Raw genomic sequence first — 19,022 nt, forward strand, 5'->3', positions numbered from 1 at the left:
ATATATGCATTAATGATTTATTCCAGCATATGTTGAGGTTTTGTTTTTGTGTTTTTTGTACTTCAGTTTTCTGGTTCTTTAGTTTGAAGCATTGAATGAGAGGACACCTTACAGGCTGTGTTGATAAAAACTTATTTTTGATGTAGTCAAAGTATGCTTATCATATTTAATTTCTTTTCATACAATAAATGCTTTCAGTTACTGTGGAGTGCATGTGTCTTGATCACCACTGTGCAGCTCTTAGAAAAAAAACAGACATGACAAAAGCAACATTTATTTTCCACTTTTTTAATCAAAGAAACATGACACTGTCACAATAAATAACCATGCTTTTTATACTGCTGACATTTGCTTCCGAGGAAACAAAAGAGGAAAATAAGTCTCAATTCAAAAACTGAGATGCAACAGCCCTATTTTTTTATGCTTTATCGTGCAGTATTGTACATAGTGAGAACACCAGGAATATAAGGAGGAAGGGGCTTCTTTCCTTTGTCCTCTCGACAACATATTGATTCAGTCGTCAATGGTGCACTGTATGGGACAGCTCCTTATCAAGAACCTATCTATTTACAGGTAAAGGAGATGATGTGCGTTCAAACCCCAACTATGAACCTTTTCATAGGAAACTGTTCACTGCCAGAGAAGGTTGCACAGTAACTCCATGTACTGTAATATGCCACTGTTGGAAAGGACTGAGCTGGAGGGCTATCAAACAAAAGGTAGTTTCTCTAAATTATATATTTAAAAAAAAAAAAAGGCCATGTGAGGACGCATCAGCAACACACATCTCTATAATCTAAGCGCTTCTTTACAGTCCATGTACCCTTAAATACCTGTAAACACTGTTCAGGCCTGATATCTGGTTCATAAAATAACAGGAGTTCCAGCCTCTTACTTCTTAAGACATCATTCAAAGACAACTTCAATGAGCATTTATTTGGCTGTGTAGTAAAGCATGTCTGGAAATATAGGGCATCACCTATGTACCTGTATATACGGACAAAGTTTGATTGAGTACTGCTGGATTGAATCAGTAACGAGTGATAAAGCACCACCTCAAGAGTAGATTCTTAATCTGTGGCAGAAACTGACACCTAAAAGGTCTTAAAAAAAAAAAATGCTTACTGAAATCCTGAATAACATTCACCCATTTCTTCTTGAGGTGTGCCACGTGAAACTGTTTGGAGCAAAAGAGAAAAAAAAAATCCAGTAAAATGCTCATCAGAAAACACTTTGGTTCCCTACAGATTTCACTCCAAACTGGATGTGCTTCAGTGACTCGCCGAGCAGAGTTTTCTTCACCAAGTCTGAGGGGATGTTGAATTCAACAGAGGCCTCATCACCACACGGTTTGGCCAAACAAAATAAAGGCAGCATAGAACATGCAAAGACAATAAAAGACACAAGAAAAGGTTGGATTGTGGTGCAGCAGAAAAGGTAGCGTGTAATGAGCTTCAGGGGCCTGAGCTGGCCGTGCCACCCCCAAACAGCGATCCCGAAAAGAAAACAACAGCACATTCAGGGGGATTTCTCATGGGTCACAAAGCATAAAAAGATAGATCTTCCATAGAATTTCAAACTAGGCATAGTTTATATTTAAAATAATTTGTTTTACAATGCCATGTAAGAAAAAAAGTATATCCCCATTGTATTTTCAAATTTACACGCATCTATTTACAGATAACTTTTTTCTTCTGTGCATGTGTGCGGATGTTGGAGGATGTCTGATTTTTTTTTGTTGTTGTTGTTCCCTAATTCTACAGACAGAAAGAAAAACGTGTACATCCAAACCTCTGCTGATGACATTTATGATAAACAATTCAGGAAAAATCCATTACACTGCTCGTGCAGAACACTATTCAGTCAAGTAAATGTAATCCAGCTAGACTTACAGTATTAAATGTCTATAAGAGAGAACAATCTGATGTGAGGTCCATCTGCCGAAGGAGTAAATGATGATGTACTGTAAGAGCAGTATAAAGGATTTCTTTTACATTTTACCCTGGAAAATCTACCAGGAAATGGCAGTCATTTGATTCTTTGCAATATTAAGGAACACAAACTAGTGAGAAAAAAAAGGTTCACAGCTAATATGATTAAGAGGCATGGAAGACAAGATGCATGATTGAGAGTGTTTAGAGCTTTACACATTTTGAGACTCAGCATAATGATGGGATCAGACAGGCAACAGGATGGTGTGCATATTGGCCACTGGGGTGCTACCGGTGTTGAGTTTGTAGCATACAAACTTGTTAAAAAAGGCTCAGACTGCTGTGGTGACTGGGGTGTTGTCTGTGTAACAAAAGGCAATGGTAGAATGATGCCAGGGAGGAGCTGATGGTAGGATGAAGGGAGTTTGAGATCCTCACACCTGACTGGGCTTCAGTTGCTGAGGAGCAGCTCTGTTGCCGTTTCCACATCCCACGATTTTGAAGACAAGGCCGCTATTACTGCATTCTGTGTGCGAAGGGAGAACATAATTTTGTTAACTACTGACCTTCCGTTTACTTATTGTAAAAATGTTAATACAAGTGAAAGAATAATTTGACAAGTGATAGGTTGGATGCTATCATGAGACTATTATGAGTCAATAAGTAAGAAAATGCCTTCTATGGTTTTTTGATTTCAGCAAACTGTGCCTTTTAAGTTTTAAAAGTAAATTATTTGTTATTTATAAGATTTTTTACCATAAAAAAGAAGAAGTCAATAAATTCTTAGTGTCCAAGGTGACCTCTTAAAATGTATCAAACCAATGATCCAAACTCCAGAATTTTCATTTAGCTAAAACAGAATATTACGTTACACTGAAAATATTCACTGGGATTACTGCAGTGATCACTTAGTGATTTTTTTTACCCTTTTGTTCACTCAAATTAGTTTTCAAAATAGTTGATTAATTTTCTGACAACTCACTTATCGTTTCGCCCGTGCTGTTAAAACAAAAATCACCAAAAACTCTTCTGTCTTACACTGTGCTTTGTTTAGTATATAAATGTTATGGTACACCAAAATAAAGAGGTGGTTCAGACCTTATCAAAACCCATGGCACAGAGTTTGTCTATTTTACGTGTGTAATCAGGACTGGAGACAGGAGCGCCTGCATAGACGTGAGACCACAGCCTTGCAGTCTGTTTAAACATTTCTGGGTTCTGCTTATACTGAGGATACAGAGAGAGAGGGCATAGTTAAATGCTTAAAAAAAATTATCAGACACTCAAGGCAGAGAGAGGCAGCCTGCTTTAAATGCTCATGACTTTCTACAGACCACCACTGGCCAAATATGATGAAAACAGACACTGTTACAAAAAACAATTCCACAACAAAGCTCCTATGTTGTAATTGTATTTTACTCTTTCACTAAAACGTTACCCATCACCTGAATATACAAAGTAAACAGTAGTATTACTACACCAAAGAATACACAATATCTTTCTCACCTGGTTTGCTACTACTGCATCCTGTGGATCATCTGGTTCTGCTGCAGCAAGCAGAGCCTGTAGAGACAACAGCACTGTCCGCAGGGTCATAGCAGCTGCCCTGGGTGAGAGAGAGAGAGAGAGAGAGTAAAATTTAGAGCAGATAAGTGAAGGGGACAAACTGAAACATAGAGTGCTATATACTGTAGTTCGGAAGTTTAAGAGTGTCACTCACCACTGGTCTTTTAAAATGTCCAGACATATTGCTCCTGTCACAGAACTGATATTAGGGTGCCAGATCTTAGTGATGAAACGCACCTAAGAAAGACAGATGTGGAAGCTTATGTTAGGTCCAGATAAAAATAGTGAGGTAATGGAAAAATAGAAGCGTAATTTAAAATAGGCACATTTACATGTGCAGTAGTGCCCTGGTTTTATTCCTAATCCTGTTTTGATCACATTCATATATGGATCGATAGTACGGCAGAAAATTTGTTATGTGCACGTTCATACCATGGTAGGTGATAGTGATTTTAAAAAGTGTATCTTTATGTTCCCGAGATTTTGTTCAGTCTGTTATGTTCCTGTGAATATGTTTCCAACACTATGTAGGTTTGTGTCTATGTGTGTCTATAATATCTTACAATCTTTTTCTGTCTCAACTCAACATTTAAGGATAAATCATTTTATCAATCATCATATTCTTCTGACAATAGTCTCCATCTCCCACACCACTTATCATATTTTCATTTTTATCTTGCATGAAAGTTGTCACAATAACATTTATTACTTTTTCTGCTAACAAACTATTGTGTAACTGGAGTAAAGGGCAAACCTGTGCAAATGGTTACTAGTGATCAGACACTGTGTTTAGAGCATATTTGTGAAGCAGATGTTGGAACATAGCTAATCAAGATTGTGTGCATATAAATGTAAATATAAAAATCACACAATAAACATAGACCAGGTGGAAGATAGTAAAGCACATACCTTTGGTGGGTTAAAAGGATATGTTTCTGGGATTTTTATTTCAAGTTGATACCTGCCGCCTGAGAAGAAAAAAGGAGGAAAAACTAGTTTTAGCATTGCAAAATCACATCAGCCTTGTATAAACTACATTGTCAGGTCATTATAATGTAGGTGTGACAATACCTTCATATGGTGTATCTGGAGGACCGGCTATCTCCCCCCTCAGCTCTGTGAAGTTCTCATCCACCAAATCTACTTTAATCTGGTTCTTACTAGTCTGTAATTTGGGACAAACAAGGGGACCACAATGAGTGTTTGTTATTTCTCCCATTTCTCTGTCAAGTATGAAATCATACCTTCCAACTTAAAAAAACGTGAAGCTACAGACATGTTGGGTGTTTAAAGACACACCAGCTGATACTGATCTATCATAATCTAAGTGGGTTTGTTACAGTGTCACACAAATCGTTGTTGTATTTCACGTTAACTTGAGCTACGTTAAAAACAAATAACAGCTAGTTAGCTTGCTAGTACAGTCAAGCTAGCAAAAAGTTGGTTACAACCCCACACAGATGATATTTAACAAAATAAACGCTTTAAATGAGATGCACTTCCTCTCGTGTAAACCCCAAACAGCTGGTTAAATAAGTTTAATTTAGTGAACTTAGCAGCATGAACATCACCGGCTAGCTAATGCTAACTGTGGATGAGATGTCAAAATAACCCTGATAGCTTTAGCCAAGCTAAAAGCTGCTAAACCCCATCTGACAGTAGCTTTACGTTAGTAAACAGCCACGACAGCTTGTATGAGGCGTCCGCTATGGACCATACAAGGGAGGTTTATTGTAGTGGGGTAGTTATCCAGAGAACTGAGGCATTGTTAGTGGGCCTGTCGTTTTAACAGGCTGAATCCCCGGTGTTTCCTGAACACACCACCTGACATAACAGGAGAGCTCCGACCACACACTCACATTGAGCTAAAGCTAGCTGAAGTTCTCCTGTTAAGGCCCTGACCCGCTGCAACACGGGACTGGGACCTGACGTTAGCTGAGGTAGTTCATTTGGGTCTGTCATGACGGCTACTGACACAGTACATCTTCACAGAGTTGAAGCACTAGCACAAACGAACCGGGGTGGAGTGAAATGAGCCAGCTACGTTACCGCACCTCTTCGCTTTTGAGAACTTCTTTGAACTCCCGCTTGATCCTCTGGACCGCGATGTTAGCCATGGCTGTGTCTACGGAGCTGGAGCTGCTGCTGCTGCTGCTGCTGCTGCTGCTGCTGCTGCTGCCTTGGAGCTGGACCCGGGGCCTCTTTCCCTATGTTGTCTCACTGTACGAGGACTGCCTGCCCACTGCTTTCCACACGTATCAATCCGTCCTTTCACTTTCACGTCTGCCGCTTCTTTTTCACATCAGAGGCAGATCACCGTAGCCGTCGACCGCCTGCCTGCCAGCGCACAGCGTCAGTCAGTCCAGAACATACACACACACACACACACACACACACTCAGTGCAGCCTAATGAAACACAAACTGGAACTTTCATTGAAAAGCTTTCCTGGTTTAAACTAAACAATTTTGTTATTTTTCAAACTTGCCTTCAGGACGTTTCTCATTATGTGCTGGACACAGGGTTTTTAGTTTAACTGTTGTGTGTGTGTGTGTGTGTGAGCGTCTAATAATAGTTTTATTAATTATAATAAGAGGCCAAAATGAAAGTAAAACAATGCTGATAAGAAGGCTCCACTTTATAAATGGATTATATACTAATCAACGCAATTCTGAATGGTTATTTCAGGACTTTATGGACCAAAATACATTAAAAAAATAATGAATGCCATTATTAGATTATTAATAACAATGCGTTCATGTTTAAGCAGATGTTTACTGCTGTAGGTGATGATGGTGATGGTAGATGTAACAACATCATACTGTTAAGTTTACAGTTCAAACTAGTAATTCGTTCAAAGGATCACTAGATATATTTGTGGGGTTTTTTGATAATTAAAGGGAGAGAAAATACTAGCACCTGCTACACTATATGAATTAGTCTAGAACTAATGAATCACTATGGAGCACTGTTTTTGTAATGTGGAACTAGCAAAAAAATGTGTGAAATAAGAATTTCTTCGTTTGCCAAATGCATGATGTACATAGGAGCTTTACTTTATAATACAGCACAGTGATGTGCTTATAAAAGAAAAATAGGACTGGTAAACCGAATTAGCAAAGTGAGGTTCAAATCTCTGGTTTAATAAGTACGGATGCTAAACCTATCCTATACTGTTCACATGAAATAATGTTCTGCAGAGTAAGGTGGCCTGTCGGTAAAACGTAAAGTGCAGTTTTCTTCACTAAATGTAGCCTAGTGGGGTGAAATATAAATGCTCAAGTGAAGTACAGGTGCAGAACTTCAGTACAGTTCTTAAATAAATGTACTCAGTTCCATTTGACCACAGACAGACTACAGATGTTGGAAGTCATTTGCTTATTTAATGACAAGCAGCTGGACTGTTTGTTTACTATCCAGTCGGTATAATCGTGCCTATATGTGATTGGTCTAAAGACCTGTCCGTCAAACCCTTCGACCAATAGGAGGCTGTAAGGGCTCTCCCCGTGTACCCGGATGTCGTCGGTGAAGACTAGCAGGTTGGTCGCTTCACGTGTATTAAACAAAACACGGACGGTAGGTTGACATGTCTGCTGTTTAACAGTGTCTGTGAAAACCAAAATCAGGCCCTGAACGTTTTCTGAGCATCTACACGTCTCAGGTAAGTGATTTGTGTTTCAGTGCCGCTTGTGGTTACAGCCGTATGCACTTGCGTGTTTATTAATAGGCGTCAAAAAGACATTTCTGTGAGTTTTCCCTGGGTTTGCTGGCACAGTTAGCAAGACGCTAGTTTGTGGTTAGCTAAATGAGTTCGAGGGCAAGATTGTGTAAAAGTAAAACTCATCGGTGGGTCGAAGAATGAGTAGGTCGATAAATGGGCCACTTGTTTATCAGTAAATAAGTATGCAGCCAACTACAAATGGAAAATATAATGTAATGTTATATATGTTTTGACAGTGTAGTCAAAACTCGGGTATCCCTTTGTAAATAAATCACATTTTATATAATGCTGTGAACATTACCATTGGATTCATTTGCAGTTGTATTTTCAGAAACTTATATTTTAGTATTTTATTGCATTGAGTTGAGGAAATATTGGCAGATAGAGTATTGCTTTGCATGTTGCACAGAGGTTGTCTGTAACGTTGACATAGACGTTTAAAAAAAATAAAACTAGAAATTGCAGAACAACCAATGTTAAGTGGTAGGAAATGGACGGATGAATGAATGCATGGCTAAAGACTGTTAACTAAACTGATGGGAACTTTTTAACTGTTACCACCTGTCACTTTATTACCCATCCACAGCATATGCAATATGTCAGCAACAGCCAGGAAACATACTGTAAATACAGTGAAAACCGGGGCAGGCCTCACTCTTAGCAGAAACCTAAATAATCCAGAAAGAGGAAGGAAGGAGTCCTTTGACTGTCCTTACCTGGGCGGTCTCCTCCCACTAATCTGTGTGTCTCTGTGAAACAACAATAGAGCACAGCGCTGACAATATGCAGCATTAGGTTTCTCTCACTTGTTTGTATCTATGTCCTGGTTATTTAGAGTACTTGGTTCCAAGGTGGATACTGTGTGGTGAAAAATGGCAGAGGGAGGCTTTGACCCTTGTGAGTGCATCTGCACCCAGGAGTATGCTATGAGACGCCTCATCAACCTGGTAAGTAATGGATTTGTGCGGCTTTCGGTGTCACTTTAAATGTAAGCACCAGACTTGATTACAACAGAGCTGAGGCGCAGGGCCAGGTCAAAACATTTCAGGTGTGTAGTTTGAACTAAATGTAAAATTAGAAAGCAGCCTGCAAGCACCGTAAAGAAATGTCTCTGAAGAAGGAGAAGGAAATGAAAAGCAGCAAATTGACACTAAGCCAACATATCCTGGTTCCTGCTTAGTGTTTATTTTGACTGTGCGTCACTCTGTTGCAATGTGTTGTCAGGGTAGGAAACCATGCTCATCTCAAGCCTGTTGTAACAGTTAACAAAATTGTGAAGCTAGTCTGAGTATATTTGAGAGCACAGCTTGTTATTATGTTGTGTTGGAGTGCCGTGACCTCATTGGCTCTTTGTGTACAGGTGTAACTTGCATGGCAAACTGCAGTTGGCTCACAGCTTGGAGCCACTCTGGGAACTTTGTTGGGTGTTGTCTAAGCAGCGAAAGAATTGGCACTGTATTTGACAGTCAGAGAAGTTCCGTATATTTTCAGGCATTGCCAGAGCTTAGATAGTTGCTTTGTTTTATCTGCGTGTGAGTATGTGGAGTAAGCAACAAGCTGCGAGTGGTGAGCTGTGATGTTTGCAGGCGTTATGTAAAAAGACAGTCATAGAATTAAGCCAGTTTTATTAGAAGTGTGTTTATAGACCAGTCAGTGTGTAATATATTATATAAAAAATATTTTTTAGATACTCATAGTCTTTGTTTCTTCTCCAATTTCTCTTTCAGCTCCGACAATCTCAGTCCTACTGCACAGATACAGAATGCCCTCAGGACTGTATGTTTGACCACTTTTTTTAATGCAGTTCACATTAGACTGTACTGAAACATAGTGTGAAGAAATAATAGTCTTGGTCACATGTAATATACAAAGATTTAATACTTTTCAGTGCCAGGTCCCAGCGGGTCAGTTGGAGGAGGAGGAGGAGATGACTTCACCCTCCCAATGGTTCTAATGGGATGGGTGGTGGTAGCTCTGGTTCTGTTCCTGCTGCGCCCTTCCACTCTCAGGGGTCCCCGTCACACAGGCAAACCCACTGGACCCCACAATGTCAGTGCATCTCATTCTCATTTTATGTAACAAACAGTGACGTTTGTGCTGCTGCTCCTTGGTTTTCATTGGCGTGTTGAGTTCCCATCGACATTGACTAATAATGTAGGAGCCAGTTTGTTTTTATCAGGGGAAACTCTGATGAAACTAAATAAACACTTTAATACAATTAAACATATAAATACAAGAAAGGCAACATTATTAGTCAAGTTGAGTAATAGTATAGCTGGTTTGGTACAAAAATTTCTCATTGAGTTATTATGTCTGTGTTTGGTAAAGTTAAAACTATTTACTTCAGAACTACTTTATGTACTTACTTATTTACTTTCCCATGATGAAACATTGTGAAACATGTATAAAAGAATTGCAGTCATATGCCCAAATTTGTACCAGTTTGGTACATATTTATAGTTCTTTTGACATATGAATGCCTGAAAAGAGTAAAAAGACATCAGACAAACCACTAGTTTGTGGTTAATCAGTTATGGTATTTTTATGGTATGAGAGTCACTACTACAAGTGTTGTTGTGTTTTATTGTTATATTTATCATTGCTGTGTCATTTCTATTGATTTAGTAAAAAAAAGCAGCTTTGTGTGATTTAAGAACCATTGTTATTGAACTCTCTGGCTTTGTAAGTCAGTGTATAGTTTTGCTGTACATATATTATATTTTTTTATATTTTCAAGCTACCAGCACTTTTAATTATAAACTAAACAGCTTGCAAGTGTCTAAAACCTTGTGAGGTTATTATTTGACTACAGACAAAACTGGAGCTCAGTGCCTGTGTATATACAGTACAGTATTCACCAGCTTGGATGTTTTATCCTTTTATAGACATTATAAATCAGTCATGGTCAATAAAAATGGGCGACTTTGACAAAAAAAAAAAAAAAAAAAAAAAAATGTGTAAGGTGAAATCAGTGTTTGGATTAATATTCACCCCCTTTAAAATGACTGACCTAATCCAACAGAGGTCCAGATATTTGGTGCTAGTAGTCCCACAATTAGTGAAATAGGGATCACCTGAGTGCAGTATAAAGAAACTTGTGTCTGGAAGGTCCACATACTGGTCATTCAGTATTCCTGGCTACCTTTACACCATAAAGACAAAAGAACACTCCCTGAACTCAGATAACTGGTCATTGAAAACTTAAGTCAGTGGATGGATACAAAAAAATCTCCAAGGCACTGAACATCCCCCAGAGTTCAGTGAAATCCATTATTAAGAAATGACAGGAATATATCACATGTCTAAATCTGCCTAGAACAGGCCGTCCACACAAACTGAGTGACTGTGCAAGAAGGAGACTAGTGAGAGAGGCCACTAACACACCGATGATTATTCTGAGGTTGTTACAAGCTTCAGCAACTGAGATAGGAGAGACGGTACATATAACAACTGTTGGCCGGGTTCTTCACCAATCAAAGCTTTATGGGAGAGTGACAAGGAGGAAGCCACTGTTGAAGAAAACTCATGTTACAAGACTTGAGTTTGCCAATAGGCATGTGAAAGACTCCATGGTCCAGTAGAAGATGGTTCTTCGGTCCGATGAGACCAAAATGGTGCTTTTTGTCCATCAGACAAGACGCTATGTTTGACGCACACCAAACACCGCACATCACCAAGCACCAAGCATACAGCAAAAGCTACACAGAAATAGAGTCATAGCCCGGACTTCAATTCAATAGAGAATTTGTGGATGGACTTGAAAGGGCTTTTCACACCTGATCCCCACACAACAACAATGTGCAAGCCTTATTGAGACCTATCTACACAGACTCCACACTGTAATTGCAGCCAAAGGTACATTCACTAAATACTTACCTGAAGGGGGTGAATATTAATGCAAACACTGATTTCATCTTATATATTTTTATTTAATTGACATCACTTTGTAGAAACCTGTTTTCACTTTGACATTAATGAGGAATTTTTCAGATTTTTTTTTTGTCCAAGTTGATGCTTTTACTGAGCATGACTGATTTACGTATAATGTCAATAAAAGGATAAAACATCCTAGGGGGTGAATACTTTTTATGAACTGTACAACTTGAAGAACAGATGCTTATAAACCTATACTGTATAATGTGACTGCAAATACAGTTTACCCATTATTACAACAGGAATAGTGTCATGTGTGTCACTTGATTTTATTAAGATTAATATTTTTTTTATCTTTGGTTACAGAGCGATGGAAGAGAGCCCCCAGCACCTCCTGTTGATTAGCTGTGAAGCCACGGTACGAGCACTCTTCCACCTGCTCTGACTAGAGCTGCACAGTTAGCAAGTAACTGTGACCAAGACAGCATCAACTCTCTGTCAACCTTCATACAAATATCTTTTTACTTTTACTTTTCTGATGACATTCCATTGTTGGGTAGACCTATCTTTGATTCTTTTTAGTAGAGCCCAACTGAAACTGGATTGATGAGACCAACACGGCTATGATATTTGAGAGTTTAAAAATATCAGATACACAGTCTAAACAGCATTAGAAGTTATGTTGTGTTCAGTCTCATTTATTGTCTCCTAATATATTTACTGAAGCAGGAGATTAACAACTTTAATGGGAACTATAATAATAGACGTTTATAAAAAAGTAATTCGAGAAAAAAAAAAAACACATAAAACTTTAATTTAGAGAAATTTGTTCATATGTGCCAACACAAATTTGAGACACTATCTGTGATGAACCAACTAAAGGCTGACAACATGCAGATATTGTCAGCCTATATTTTTTGGCTCTGTATATTTTGGATGTATATGTTACTTTAATCAGGAGGTTTGGCATCAATCTGGGTTGGTCCCCGATGCCATCTTTGGTGCTTAGTGATCTTGAGAGACTAAGACATGAACTCAGAATGAAGGAATGTTACACACACACACAGGTTAGGGATGAAAAGAGGGGTAGCAAAGAAGTGTTGTTGGGCAGTAAAATTCTTGTTCAAGGTTTCTTTCTGTCAAGTTTACTATTTCTTTACAACTATAAACAGTGCTGGTAAAACATTATGCATATCAATTTTAATAGCATATTTAGAATTATTATAAAGTGAATTTTGATTTCTTTAACGTGGCACATTCATTTCAGTGCAGTGAATTAATCTATTTCATCCAGAACTCCATTAGCTTTTCGCCTCAACCAGCAAATTGTCAGATCTCTTATATCAACTACAGTATAGTTCCAAGAACAAGAATATAGCCAAAAAAATAAAGTTATTCAGTAATAAATTGTAACCTATATCATCACCTTATAATGTTGATTTTGCAGACTTGGCATTCAAAGCCATGTTTCAGGCCACTGTATGAATTTAAGTCTAATATTCATACCCTTGACTTTATTTATGTTTTTTTACAGCTCTAGGTCTTGGTCTCTAACTCTGGCTTTCTCTAGTTTTATGCTGAACAAGTAGTGCAGGCCTTTTTCTCTGAAAACAGCTGCCTGCTGTCACCAAATATGACTAGATGAGAGCAAGTATAAACCTAAAAAGTGGAGTTACAGCCAGACAGCAAAACAGTAAAGTGAAACATCTTGCAGCCAAGATAGATTGAAGACAAACACACAGGGTTTAATAAGTATGGTCAATGTAAAACAATATACTCAGCACAAATCATATTAATGATTCTATGTACTGTAATTGTCTTGTGGTTAGAAGAAGAAAATGTTTATTGTACACTGACTTAATAGTAGCTGAGAAACTTTACTAGCACTTTTTGAAGCTGTGTTATTCTGATTAAGCAGTGTAAAATGGTGGCCTTGTGCAGATGTGGGCCTGTTCTTTTCCTACTGAGAATAATAGCAGCCTGTAATTAGTGGATTCAGTCCAAAGCTTCTACTCCACAGCTTCTGTATCATAATATGTCAAACCAATAAGAAGGAATAAAAAGTTTTTTTGTTGTTTTTTTTTTTTTTTCAAACAGTGCCAGTGTGGTTGTACATTACCTGTATCAGTGCTAATTTACAGAACTGCAATATTTGATATCAATTCTGTTTTGAATTTATGATGGTGAAGAACATGGTGCACTGATCTGCAGTAGAAATCTTACATCATCCTATTACAATAGATTATAGTATTTGTTTTATGTCTTCTGTTGCCCATTGGTTTGAATTGCATGATTACATGTAATCTAGTCTCACTATACAGTATGTCGTTAACATTATTGTTATGCCCCCATCATAGAAACATTAAAGTATATCTGGGCTTTGTGTTATGTTACAGGTTATTTGTTAAATCACATGGATAAGTTGTAAATTTAGAGGTCTTCCTTAAATATGTGGTGTAAGAAAAAAAAAACTTGATTTGAGTCCTTCCCTGATTCAGTGTCTGGGTATTTTTCCATTTCCATATCAGCAAATATACCCCTAAATATCTATATACCCTGTTTATTATGTTTGTCTACACTTGATTCGTAGAAGAAGAAGAAGATTTAACAAGGAAAGATTTGGGCAAACCATAAGTACTACAGGTCATACTAGATAGTTGAGATAAACAACAGGAGACCATTATTTACACTGTTACTGTCTATGAGTAAAAGGGCTTCAACTATGCACTTTTCCTATAACAAACCAAAAAATAAAAATGATTCACTTCACTTATCTGTCTGTGTTTCATTACTTGTATATAGTGTTGTCAATGAAAAAATATTATTCTCTGGCTTAAGTTAAAGACTTGCCTTAAGTCAGAGGGTGTTTTTGAGTATTTGAATTATTTGCAGAATCCTCCCAATACATGCAATAAAACAATATATTTGTATCCCACATGTCACAGCCCCTCCTGGAGCAGATCCAGTACACCTAGTCTGACTGCTTCATTCACTGGTGGCCTTTCCCAGCCCCCCTCTCATCTGGTTCTCTATACTTTTACTCCACTATGTGCTATGTTTGTTGTTTTGTTGCACAAAACAAGTTCTGTAGATGTTGAAAGAGATTTTAAACAGTAGGAACAGGAGGAAAGAGTAGCCTTATTAAGTGCACATTAACTAAACTTGCTTTATTTTTCATTTGGGCAGCTGACTATTGTTTTTAAGACATATCAACAGTATCAACACAATCAAAATCACATTAATATGAGAAATGTTTGTTGTTTTGTTTTGGATGATCTGAGCATGCGCACTGTTGAAACGGGTTTCCCTGGGTTACCGATAACAACTGAGTTAGCTAGCAGTTAGTTAGCTTCCTGCAGCTATTATATAGCGTTAGATACTATTTATGAGTGGCTTTATACTGTGCACTGAACAAGACAACAATAGTTTTACAGGATGCTAAGTTGTGGCAGCACAGGAAGCTCAGAGGGCAATCGCTAGTTTTAGAAGTTAGCAAACACTAGCTAGCATGCTAATGTCGAAAAACACGATCAGTAAAGCGTGTTCCTAGTTTTCAGGATGACGGATCAGGACTTCAGGACACTTGCATACACGAAAAGTCCCAAAACATCGAAACGAACATCATTTCAGGTAAAATCAGGTCCCATCTGGGCATCATACTATATGACAATTGGAAAAGTGAATTTATTGATAGGACTCTGCAGCAAGCTAACTACCTGTTATTAAGTAGTCAGCTGTCATGTTAAACTGAAATCATGTCGTTGTAGGATGAACTTCAGGCTGCAGTCTCTGCCAGGGCAAGCAAAACAAAAACAGATCGCTATTCCTACTCTGATGACTTTAACGAAGATGAAGATGGTAAGATGGCAGAGCACCAAACTATGTAGCTATGACCTGTCCTCAAGCCTGTGTGTAAAATGAGTTGTTGTAGTAGCTGATGAGACTTGTATGTTCTTATTTTTTAACAGCTACAAATCCACCATCACTTTGTGTCATCAAATAATGGACTGACTTGTCACAAACAACATCTATTTTGCCATTTACTGAAATTCTGTTTATTTAATTTTTAATTTACAGATCTTTTTAATGAACTCCTCAAATCCAGAAAAAAGCGGACAGAGGCATTTAAGGCTGGGAAGACTAAAGGCAGAATCAACAACTTTGAGCTTTCAGATGATGAAAACACACAAGGAAGGACAAAGAGAGTTTCATTCCTGAAATCCCAAAGAATCAGATCTCCCTCAGGAGACACAACGGCATCAGAGTTGCATGGAAATGAGCCATGGGGTGACTCCATAAGTGGACACAACAATTACAGTGACTCAGTTTCATCACAACACTCCACACACATCAGCAGTAAAAACAGTGATCTGGAGTCTACTGATACTGATCCTCAGCTCACAAGAGAGAAGTCCAGTAATTCTGCGTCATACCAAGCATCAGACGATACATTAATGGACATGCCTTTGCCATTACCATCTGACAGCAGTGTGATAGAAACTCCAGGTCCTGAGTTTCCAAGTCCATCAGCATCTGACCTCAAACACGTGTCCTTAGAAGGTCTGTTTATATTGTTTTATCTGCAGGCAAAAAAAAAGGCACATTACAGGTTACTTTTATAACAACAAATGAAGCCATGCCTTTATATGTATATTTCCATAAGTTATTATTATTTAGATGTTACAGATAAGGAGCCGCCCAGACCCAAACCCAGACAAAGGACACTTGGATTGAGTCTTCATGCTGCAGAGAAGCTGCCTGAAGAAACTGAATCTCAGGATTTCAGCCGGACCCAGACTTCCTCTGCATCCATTCACCTTTCAACAGATACATCCTCCAACATTGGCGTAATATATGGAGTTGTAGTCCATATGTGTCTTATTACTTAGTTATGTTATATTTCAGCTATAAATGGTATAGGCTTCAAAATGAAAGGAAAGCTTGTCTAACCAGATTCCATAATTGGTATTTGTTGTATCTTAGTGGTCCGCAGGAGATATTGCAGTTTCTTATAGCCTCAGCAACTCTTCTACAAGTAAGAGCGAACAGTCACAGCTCTTTACCAAGTCCACAGTTGGTTCTGGATCCAGAGGTGAAAGTTGACATGTTCAACAACATAATTTTTACAGTTTTAAAAATATATTTTGAGCTCATACATTTCATATATGAAAATGTTTCAGATGGCTTTATTTCTGATGACAGCAAAGAGAGAAAGTACTCTACATCATTTGAAGAACTTAATGTAAGACATCATGCATCATCTTCATCATGCACTTTACCCTTTTAGTTTGCCTCATGTAGGATATACTCTTACTAGTTTCGTGTGATTATTGTTTTCTTTTAGGAAGAGCAATCAGATCATTCTGTAGCTCAACCCTCTCAGGAAAAGTCATGTGACACCAGGTAGATAGTTCTCTCTAAACTGCACCAGTAGATACTTACATCTTCATGGCTAAAATGGGAAAATAACTTCATTGTCATTTTATTTTATTAGGGCCTCAAGTGCTCAGTCTAAAACCACTCAGAGATCTCAGAGTGTGTGCTCCAGGAAAGTGGAATCAAAGTATTTGGGAACCCTTAAAATTTTGGACCGTAACGTTTCGCTACAGGAGTCTCAGCCACAGGTGGCCGATTCACTCAGAGCTGCCATTTATCAGGTCAGTGCAATAACAAGTCTGTGTTGTCTAGAATGTAAACCATTGAGTATGAGTCCACACTGAAAATCTTACACTTACAGCATTTTGGAGAAGGTGCAGGTATTCTGTACATTCACTGTTAATGTCAATAGAGGGTAGTACAGTGCGCTCTGAGTCGAGGTAAACCCCCAATAAAATAAAAATGTACTCCTTACAGGAATGGCTTAAAAAGAAGAAAGAGAGTTTAAGAGAAAACATGCAACAAAAGAAGAAAGAGGAAATGCTGAAAGAAAAGCAGAAAAGGGTAAATAATCTACAGAACATACCATGTGTAATAGATGACACAAAACACATGGTTATTACAGAAACACGTACGCTCACTATCTTTCTAACAGGATCAAGAAGCTAAAAAGGAAGAAGCTGTTGCATCATATGCGGCTTGGAAAGAAAAGAAAACTGAAAATCTCAAAGCAAAAGCCAAAGAAAAGAAAGAAATGTTCAGAAAAGAGCAAAGAGTGATTGAAGAGAAAGAAGAAAAAAAGCAGTCTGCTAAACAAGTATGTAGTGAACTCATTTATTCTGAAAGAAATAATAAGCATTTCTGTGTGTAATCAGTCATTTTATTGTATTTACAGGTGTTTGAAAAGTGGAAACATGAGCATGATCAGCTACTCAAAGAGAAGTACAGAAAACAGAAAGAAGCCGAAAACAAACTTAAACTAAAAAAACAAGAAAAGGAGGAAGAAAGAACAAGAGAGAGCACATATGCCTTTTCTAACTGGTGAGTCTAAATTCTTGACTTTATTCTCATCATTCATTATTTTATTTTTTTCTCTTTTAGGCAAATCGTTTTTCTTAGCAAGATATCACCTCTAATGTTAAGTTTCAGATGTTCATCACTAGATGGCGCCCACAGCAGGGTATCCATCAATTTCATTAGAGTCGCAATGAATAAAAAAACAGTTTCAACTATTTATACCTTTTTTTGTAAAATGGTGAAGGTGTGAAAAGAAGAAAGATGTTCTCAATGGGAAAGTAATGATGGAGCGCAAAGAAATCAAAAACAAAGCAGAGGAGGAACGATACATAAAAGAAGAGAGAGATAAAATGGCTGCAGACATGTATGAAAACTGGCTGGTAAGTAGAATTACTGGTGTTACAGATACTGTTATTACAGATGCTGGCACTTGTTATTAGTTTATAGGTGATTTCTAAAGAGTTTTCTTTAGCTCAACTCAAAAAAGTGTTGGGAAATATGTGCTCATTGAAATTATTTTTCCCGACAGGTAAGAAAAGATCTAGAACAGAAGAGACAGAGGGAAGAAAGACGAATACAAGCAATACTCAGAGACAGTCCACCTCCACCGTGGAGCCCTCCTAATAAAACTATACCATTTGGAAAATAACACTTAACATGTAACGTGTTGGTGTTGTGTTAAATATTAACTTGTATTATTATTATTCTTATTTTGTACTGTATGATGATGTTTTTAAACATATGACAGCTATTCAGTTTTAGATTTTTATCAGGTTTTGTAGTTAACTCAGGTGCAGGTGTATAATTTTATATATTTTTTAAATTAAATGTAGCAGTTTGTTTGGAGTAGCATTTATCCATGAAAAAAAGGTTTGATCATTTGTAAGAACTAAACCTTTTAATACAATACGTCATAATACAGTACATCTAATACATCAGCTTTTAAAGCAGGAATAAGAAAATATGGATGTAAAAGGCTGATTTAATTAAAAGCTTTTCTCAATTCTCTGATAATGCTTAATGTTGAACTGTTGATTTCCACCTAAAGTTTATATTCTTCAGATAAGAGGTTCCAAACATAATGTAATATTTGAAACAGTTCAGTTTTAGGCTCATCATTTTATGTCAAATGTTATGATGCAACAACACAAACTAAAATTCTCCACCCGTCTTCATCCTAGCAAGGCGGTGACTAGTTTCAACAGGTAGAAGCATTTTGGATTTACTGACTTAGACGCAGGGAATCCTAAATAAGATAAATGAGTGCTGTAAAGGCGTTTATGACCTGCTGTTATGTCGTCTCCTTCTCTGTTACTTCAGAAGACACACACATAGGGAGCCTTCTTTGACATCTATTTACAAAACTGCAGAGATGCTCTTTTTGGTCATCTTATTTTTAAGAATGGAGATTCAGTCATGTGTAAACTTTTCATCACCTGGCTGCAGGGATTAAAAAGACTATTCATTTTTAAAAATATATATTGTGTCATTTGGATCTTCCCTTAATAGTGGCCCAGCCCAAACAGTCCTGTATGAAAA

At 37.7% G+C, this 19,022-nt stretch overlaps 3 protein-coding genes across 4 annotated transcripts; 2 read left to right on the top strand and 1 right to left on the bottom strand.

Annotated features, from left to right (window-relative positions):
- Positions 1-817: 817 nt before the first annotated feature.
- On the bottom strand, positions 818-5,911 carry ube2kb (ubiquitin-conjugating enzyme E2Kb (UBC1 homolog, yeast)). Its single transcript, XM_026359527.1, has 7 exons — positions 5,552-5,911; positions 4,569-4,662; positions 4,407-4,465; positions 3,652-3,734; positions 3,438-3,537; positions 3,030-3,158; positions 818-2,457 (listed from the first exon to the last, which is right to left on the bottom strand). The coding sequence occupies exons 1-7, from the start codon at positions 5,612-5,614 to the stop codon at positions 2,383-2,385; spliced, it is 603 nt and encodes a 200-aa protein (XP_026215312.1). The 5' UTR covers positions 5,615-5,911; the 3' UTR covers positions 818-2,382.
- A 1,134-nt stretch (positions 5,912-7,045) lies between these two features.
- Positions 7,046-13,859, top strand: smim14 (small integral membrane protein 14). Of its 2 annotated transcripts, XM_026359528.1 has the most exons (5): positions 7,046-7,157; positions 8,053-8,164; positions 8,945-8,993; positions 9,106-9,266; positions 11,457-13,859. In XM_026359528.1, exons 2-5 carry the CDS (start codon positions 8,090-8,092, stop codon positions 11,493-11,495), a joined length of 324 nt encoding a protein of 107 aa, XP_026215313.1. In that variant the 5' UTR covers positions 7,046-7,157; positions 8,053-8,089; the 3' UTR covers positions 11,496-13,859. The 2 variants fall into 2 exon arrangements, with proteins under 2 accessions (XP_026215313.1, XP_026215314.1); XM_026359529.1 differs by lacking the exon at positions 7,046-7,157 and having other exon boundaries at positions 7,945-8,164.
- A 542-nt stretch (positions 13,860-14,401) lies between these two features.
- On the top strand, positions 14,402-18,980 carry map9 (microtubule-associated protein 9). Its single transcript, XM_026358961.2, has 13 exons — positions 14,402-14,720; positions 14,858-14,948; positions 15,168-15,650; positions 15,768-15,937; positions 16,074-16,182; positions 16,271-16,332; positions 16,435-16,493; positions 16,585-16,747; positions 16,944-17,030; positions 17,122-17,283; positions 17,362-17,507; positions 17,728-17,863; positions 18,013-18,980. Exons 1-13 carry the CDS (start codon positions 14,649-14,651, stop codon positions 18,130-18,132), a joined length of 1,860 nt encoding a protein of 619 aa, XP_026214746.1. The 5' UTR covers positions 14,402-14,648; the 3' UTR covers positions 18,133-18,980.
- Positions 18,981-19,022: the final 42 nt, after the last annotated feature.

Source organism: Anabas testudineus, chromosome 1 (genome assembly GCF_900324465.2).
Source record: "Anabas testudineus chromosome 1, fAnaTes1.2, whole genome shotgun sequence".
In the NCBI taxonomy this organism is placed as follows: domain Eukaryota; kingdom Metazoa; phylum Chordata; class Actinopteri; order Anabantiformes; family Anabantidae; genus Anabas; species Anabas testudineus.

Coding starts and splice junctions, on each gene's coding strand:
- ube2kb (XM_026359527.1), bottom strand. CDS start 5,614: ATGGCTAACATCGCGGTCCAGAGGATCAAGCGGGAGTTCAAAGAAGTT. Junction 4,663..5,551: donor AAGTTCTCAAAAGCGAAGAG/GTGCGGTAACGT, acceptor CCCAAATTACAG/ACTAGTAAGAACCAGATTAA. Junction 3,735..4,406: donor ATCCTTTTAACCCACCAAAG/GTATGTGCTTTA, acceptor TGTCTTTCTTAG/GTGCGTTTCATCACTAAGAT.
- map9 (XM_026358961.2), top strand. CDS start 14,649: ATGACGGATCAGGACTTCAGGACACTTGCATACACGAAAAGTCCCAAA. Junction 15,651..15,767: donor CAAACACGTGTCCTTAGAAG/GTCTGTTTATAT, acceptor ATTATTATTTAG/ATGTTACAGATAAGGAGCCG. Junction 17,284..17,361: donor AAAAGCAGTCTGCTAAACAA/GTATGTAGTGAA, acceptor TTGTATTTACAG/GTGTTTGAAAAGTGGAAACA.
- smim14 (XM_026359528.1), top strand. CDS start 8,090: ATGGCAGAGGGAGGCTTTGACCCTTGTGAGTGCATCTGCACCCAGGAG. Junction 8,165..8,944: donor TGAGACGCCTCATCAACCTG/GTAAGTAATGGA, acceptor TTTCTCTTTCAG/CTCCGACAATCTCAGTCCTA. Junction 9,267..11,456: donor AACCCACTGGACCCCACAAT/GTCAGTGCATCT, acceptor CTTTGGTTACAG/AGCGATGGAAGAGAGCCCCC.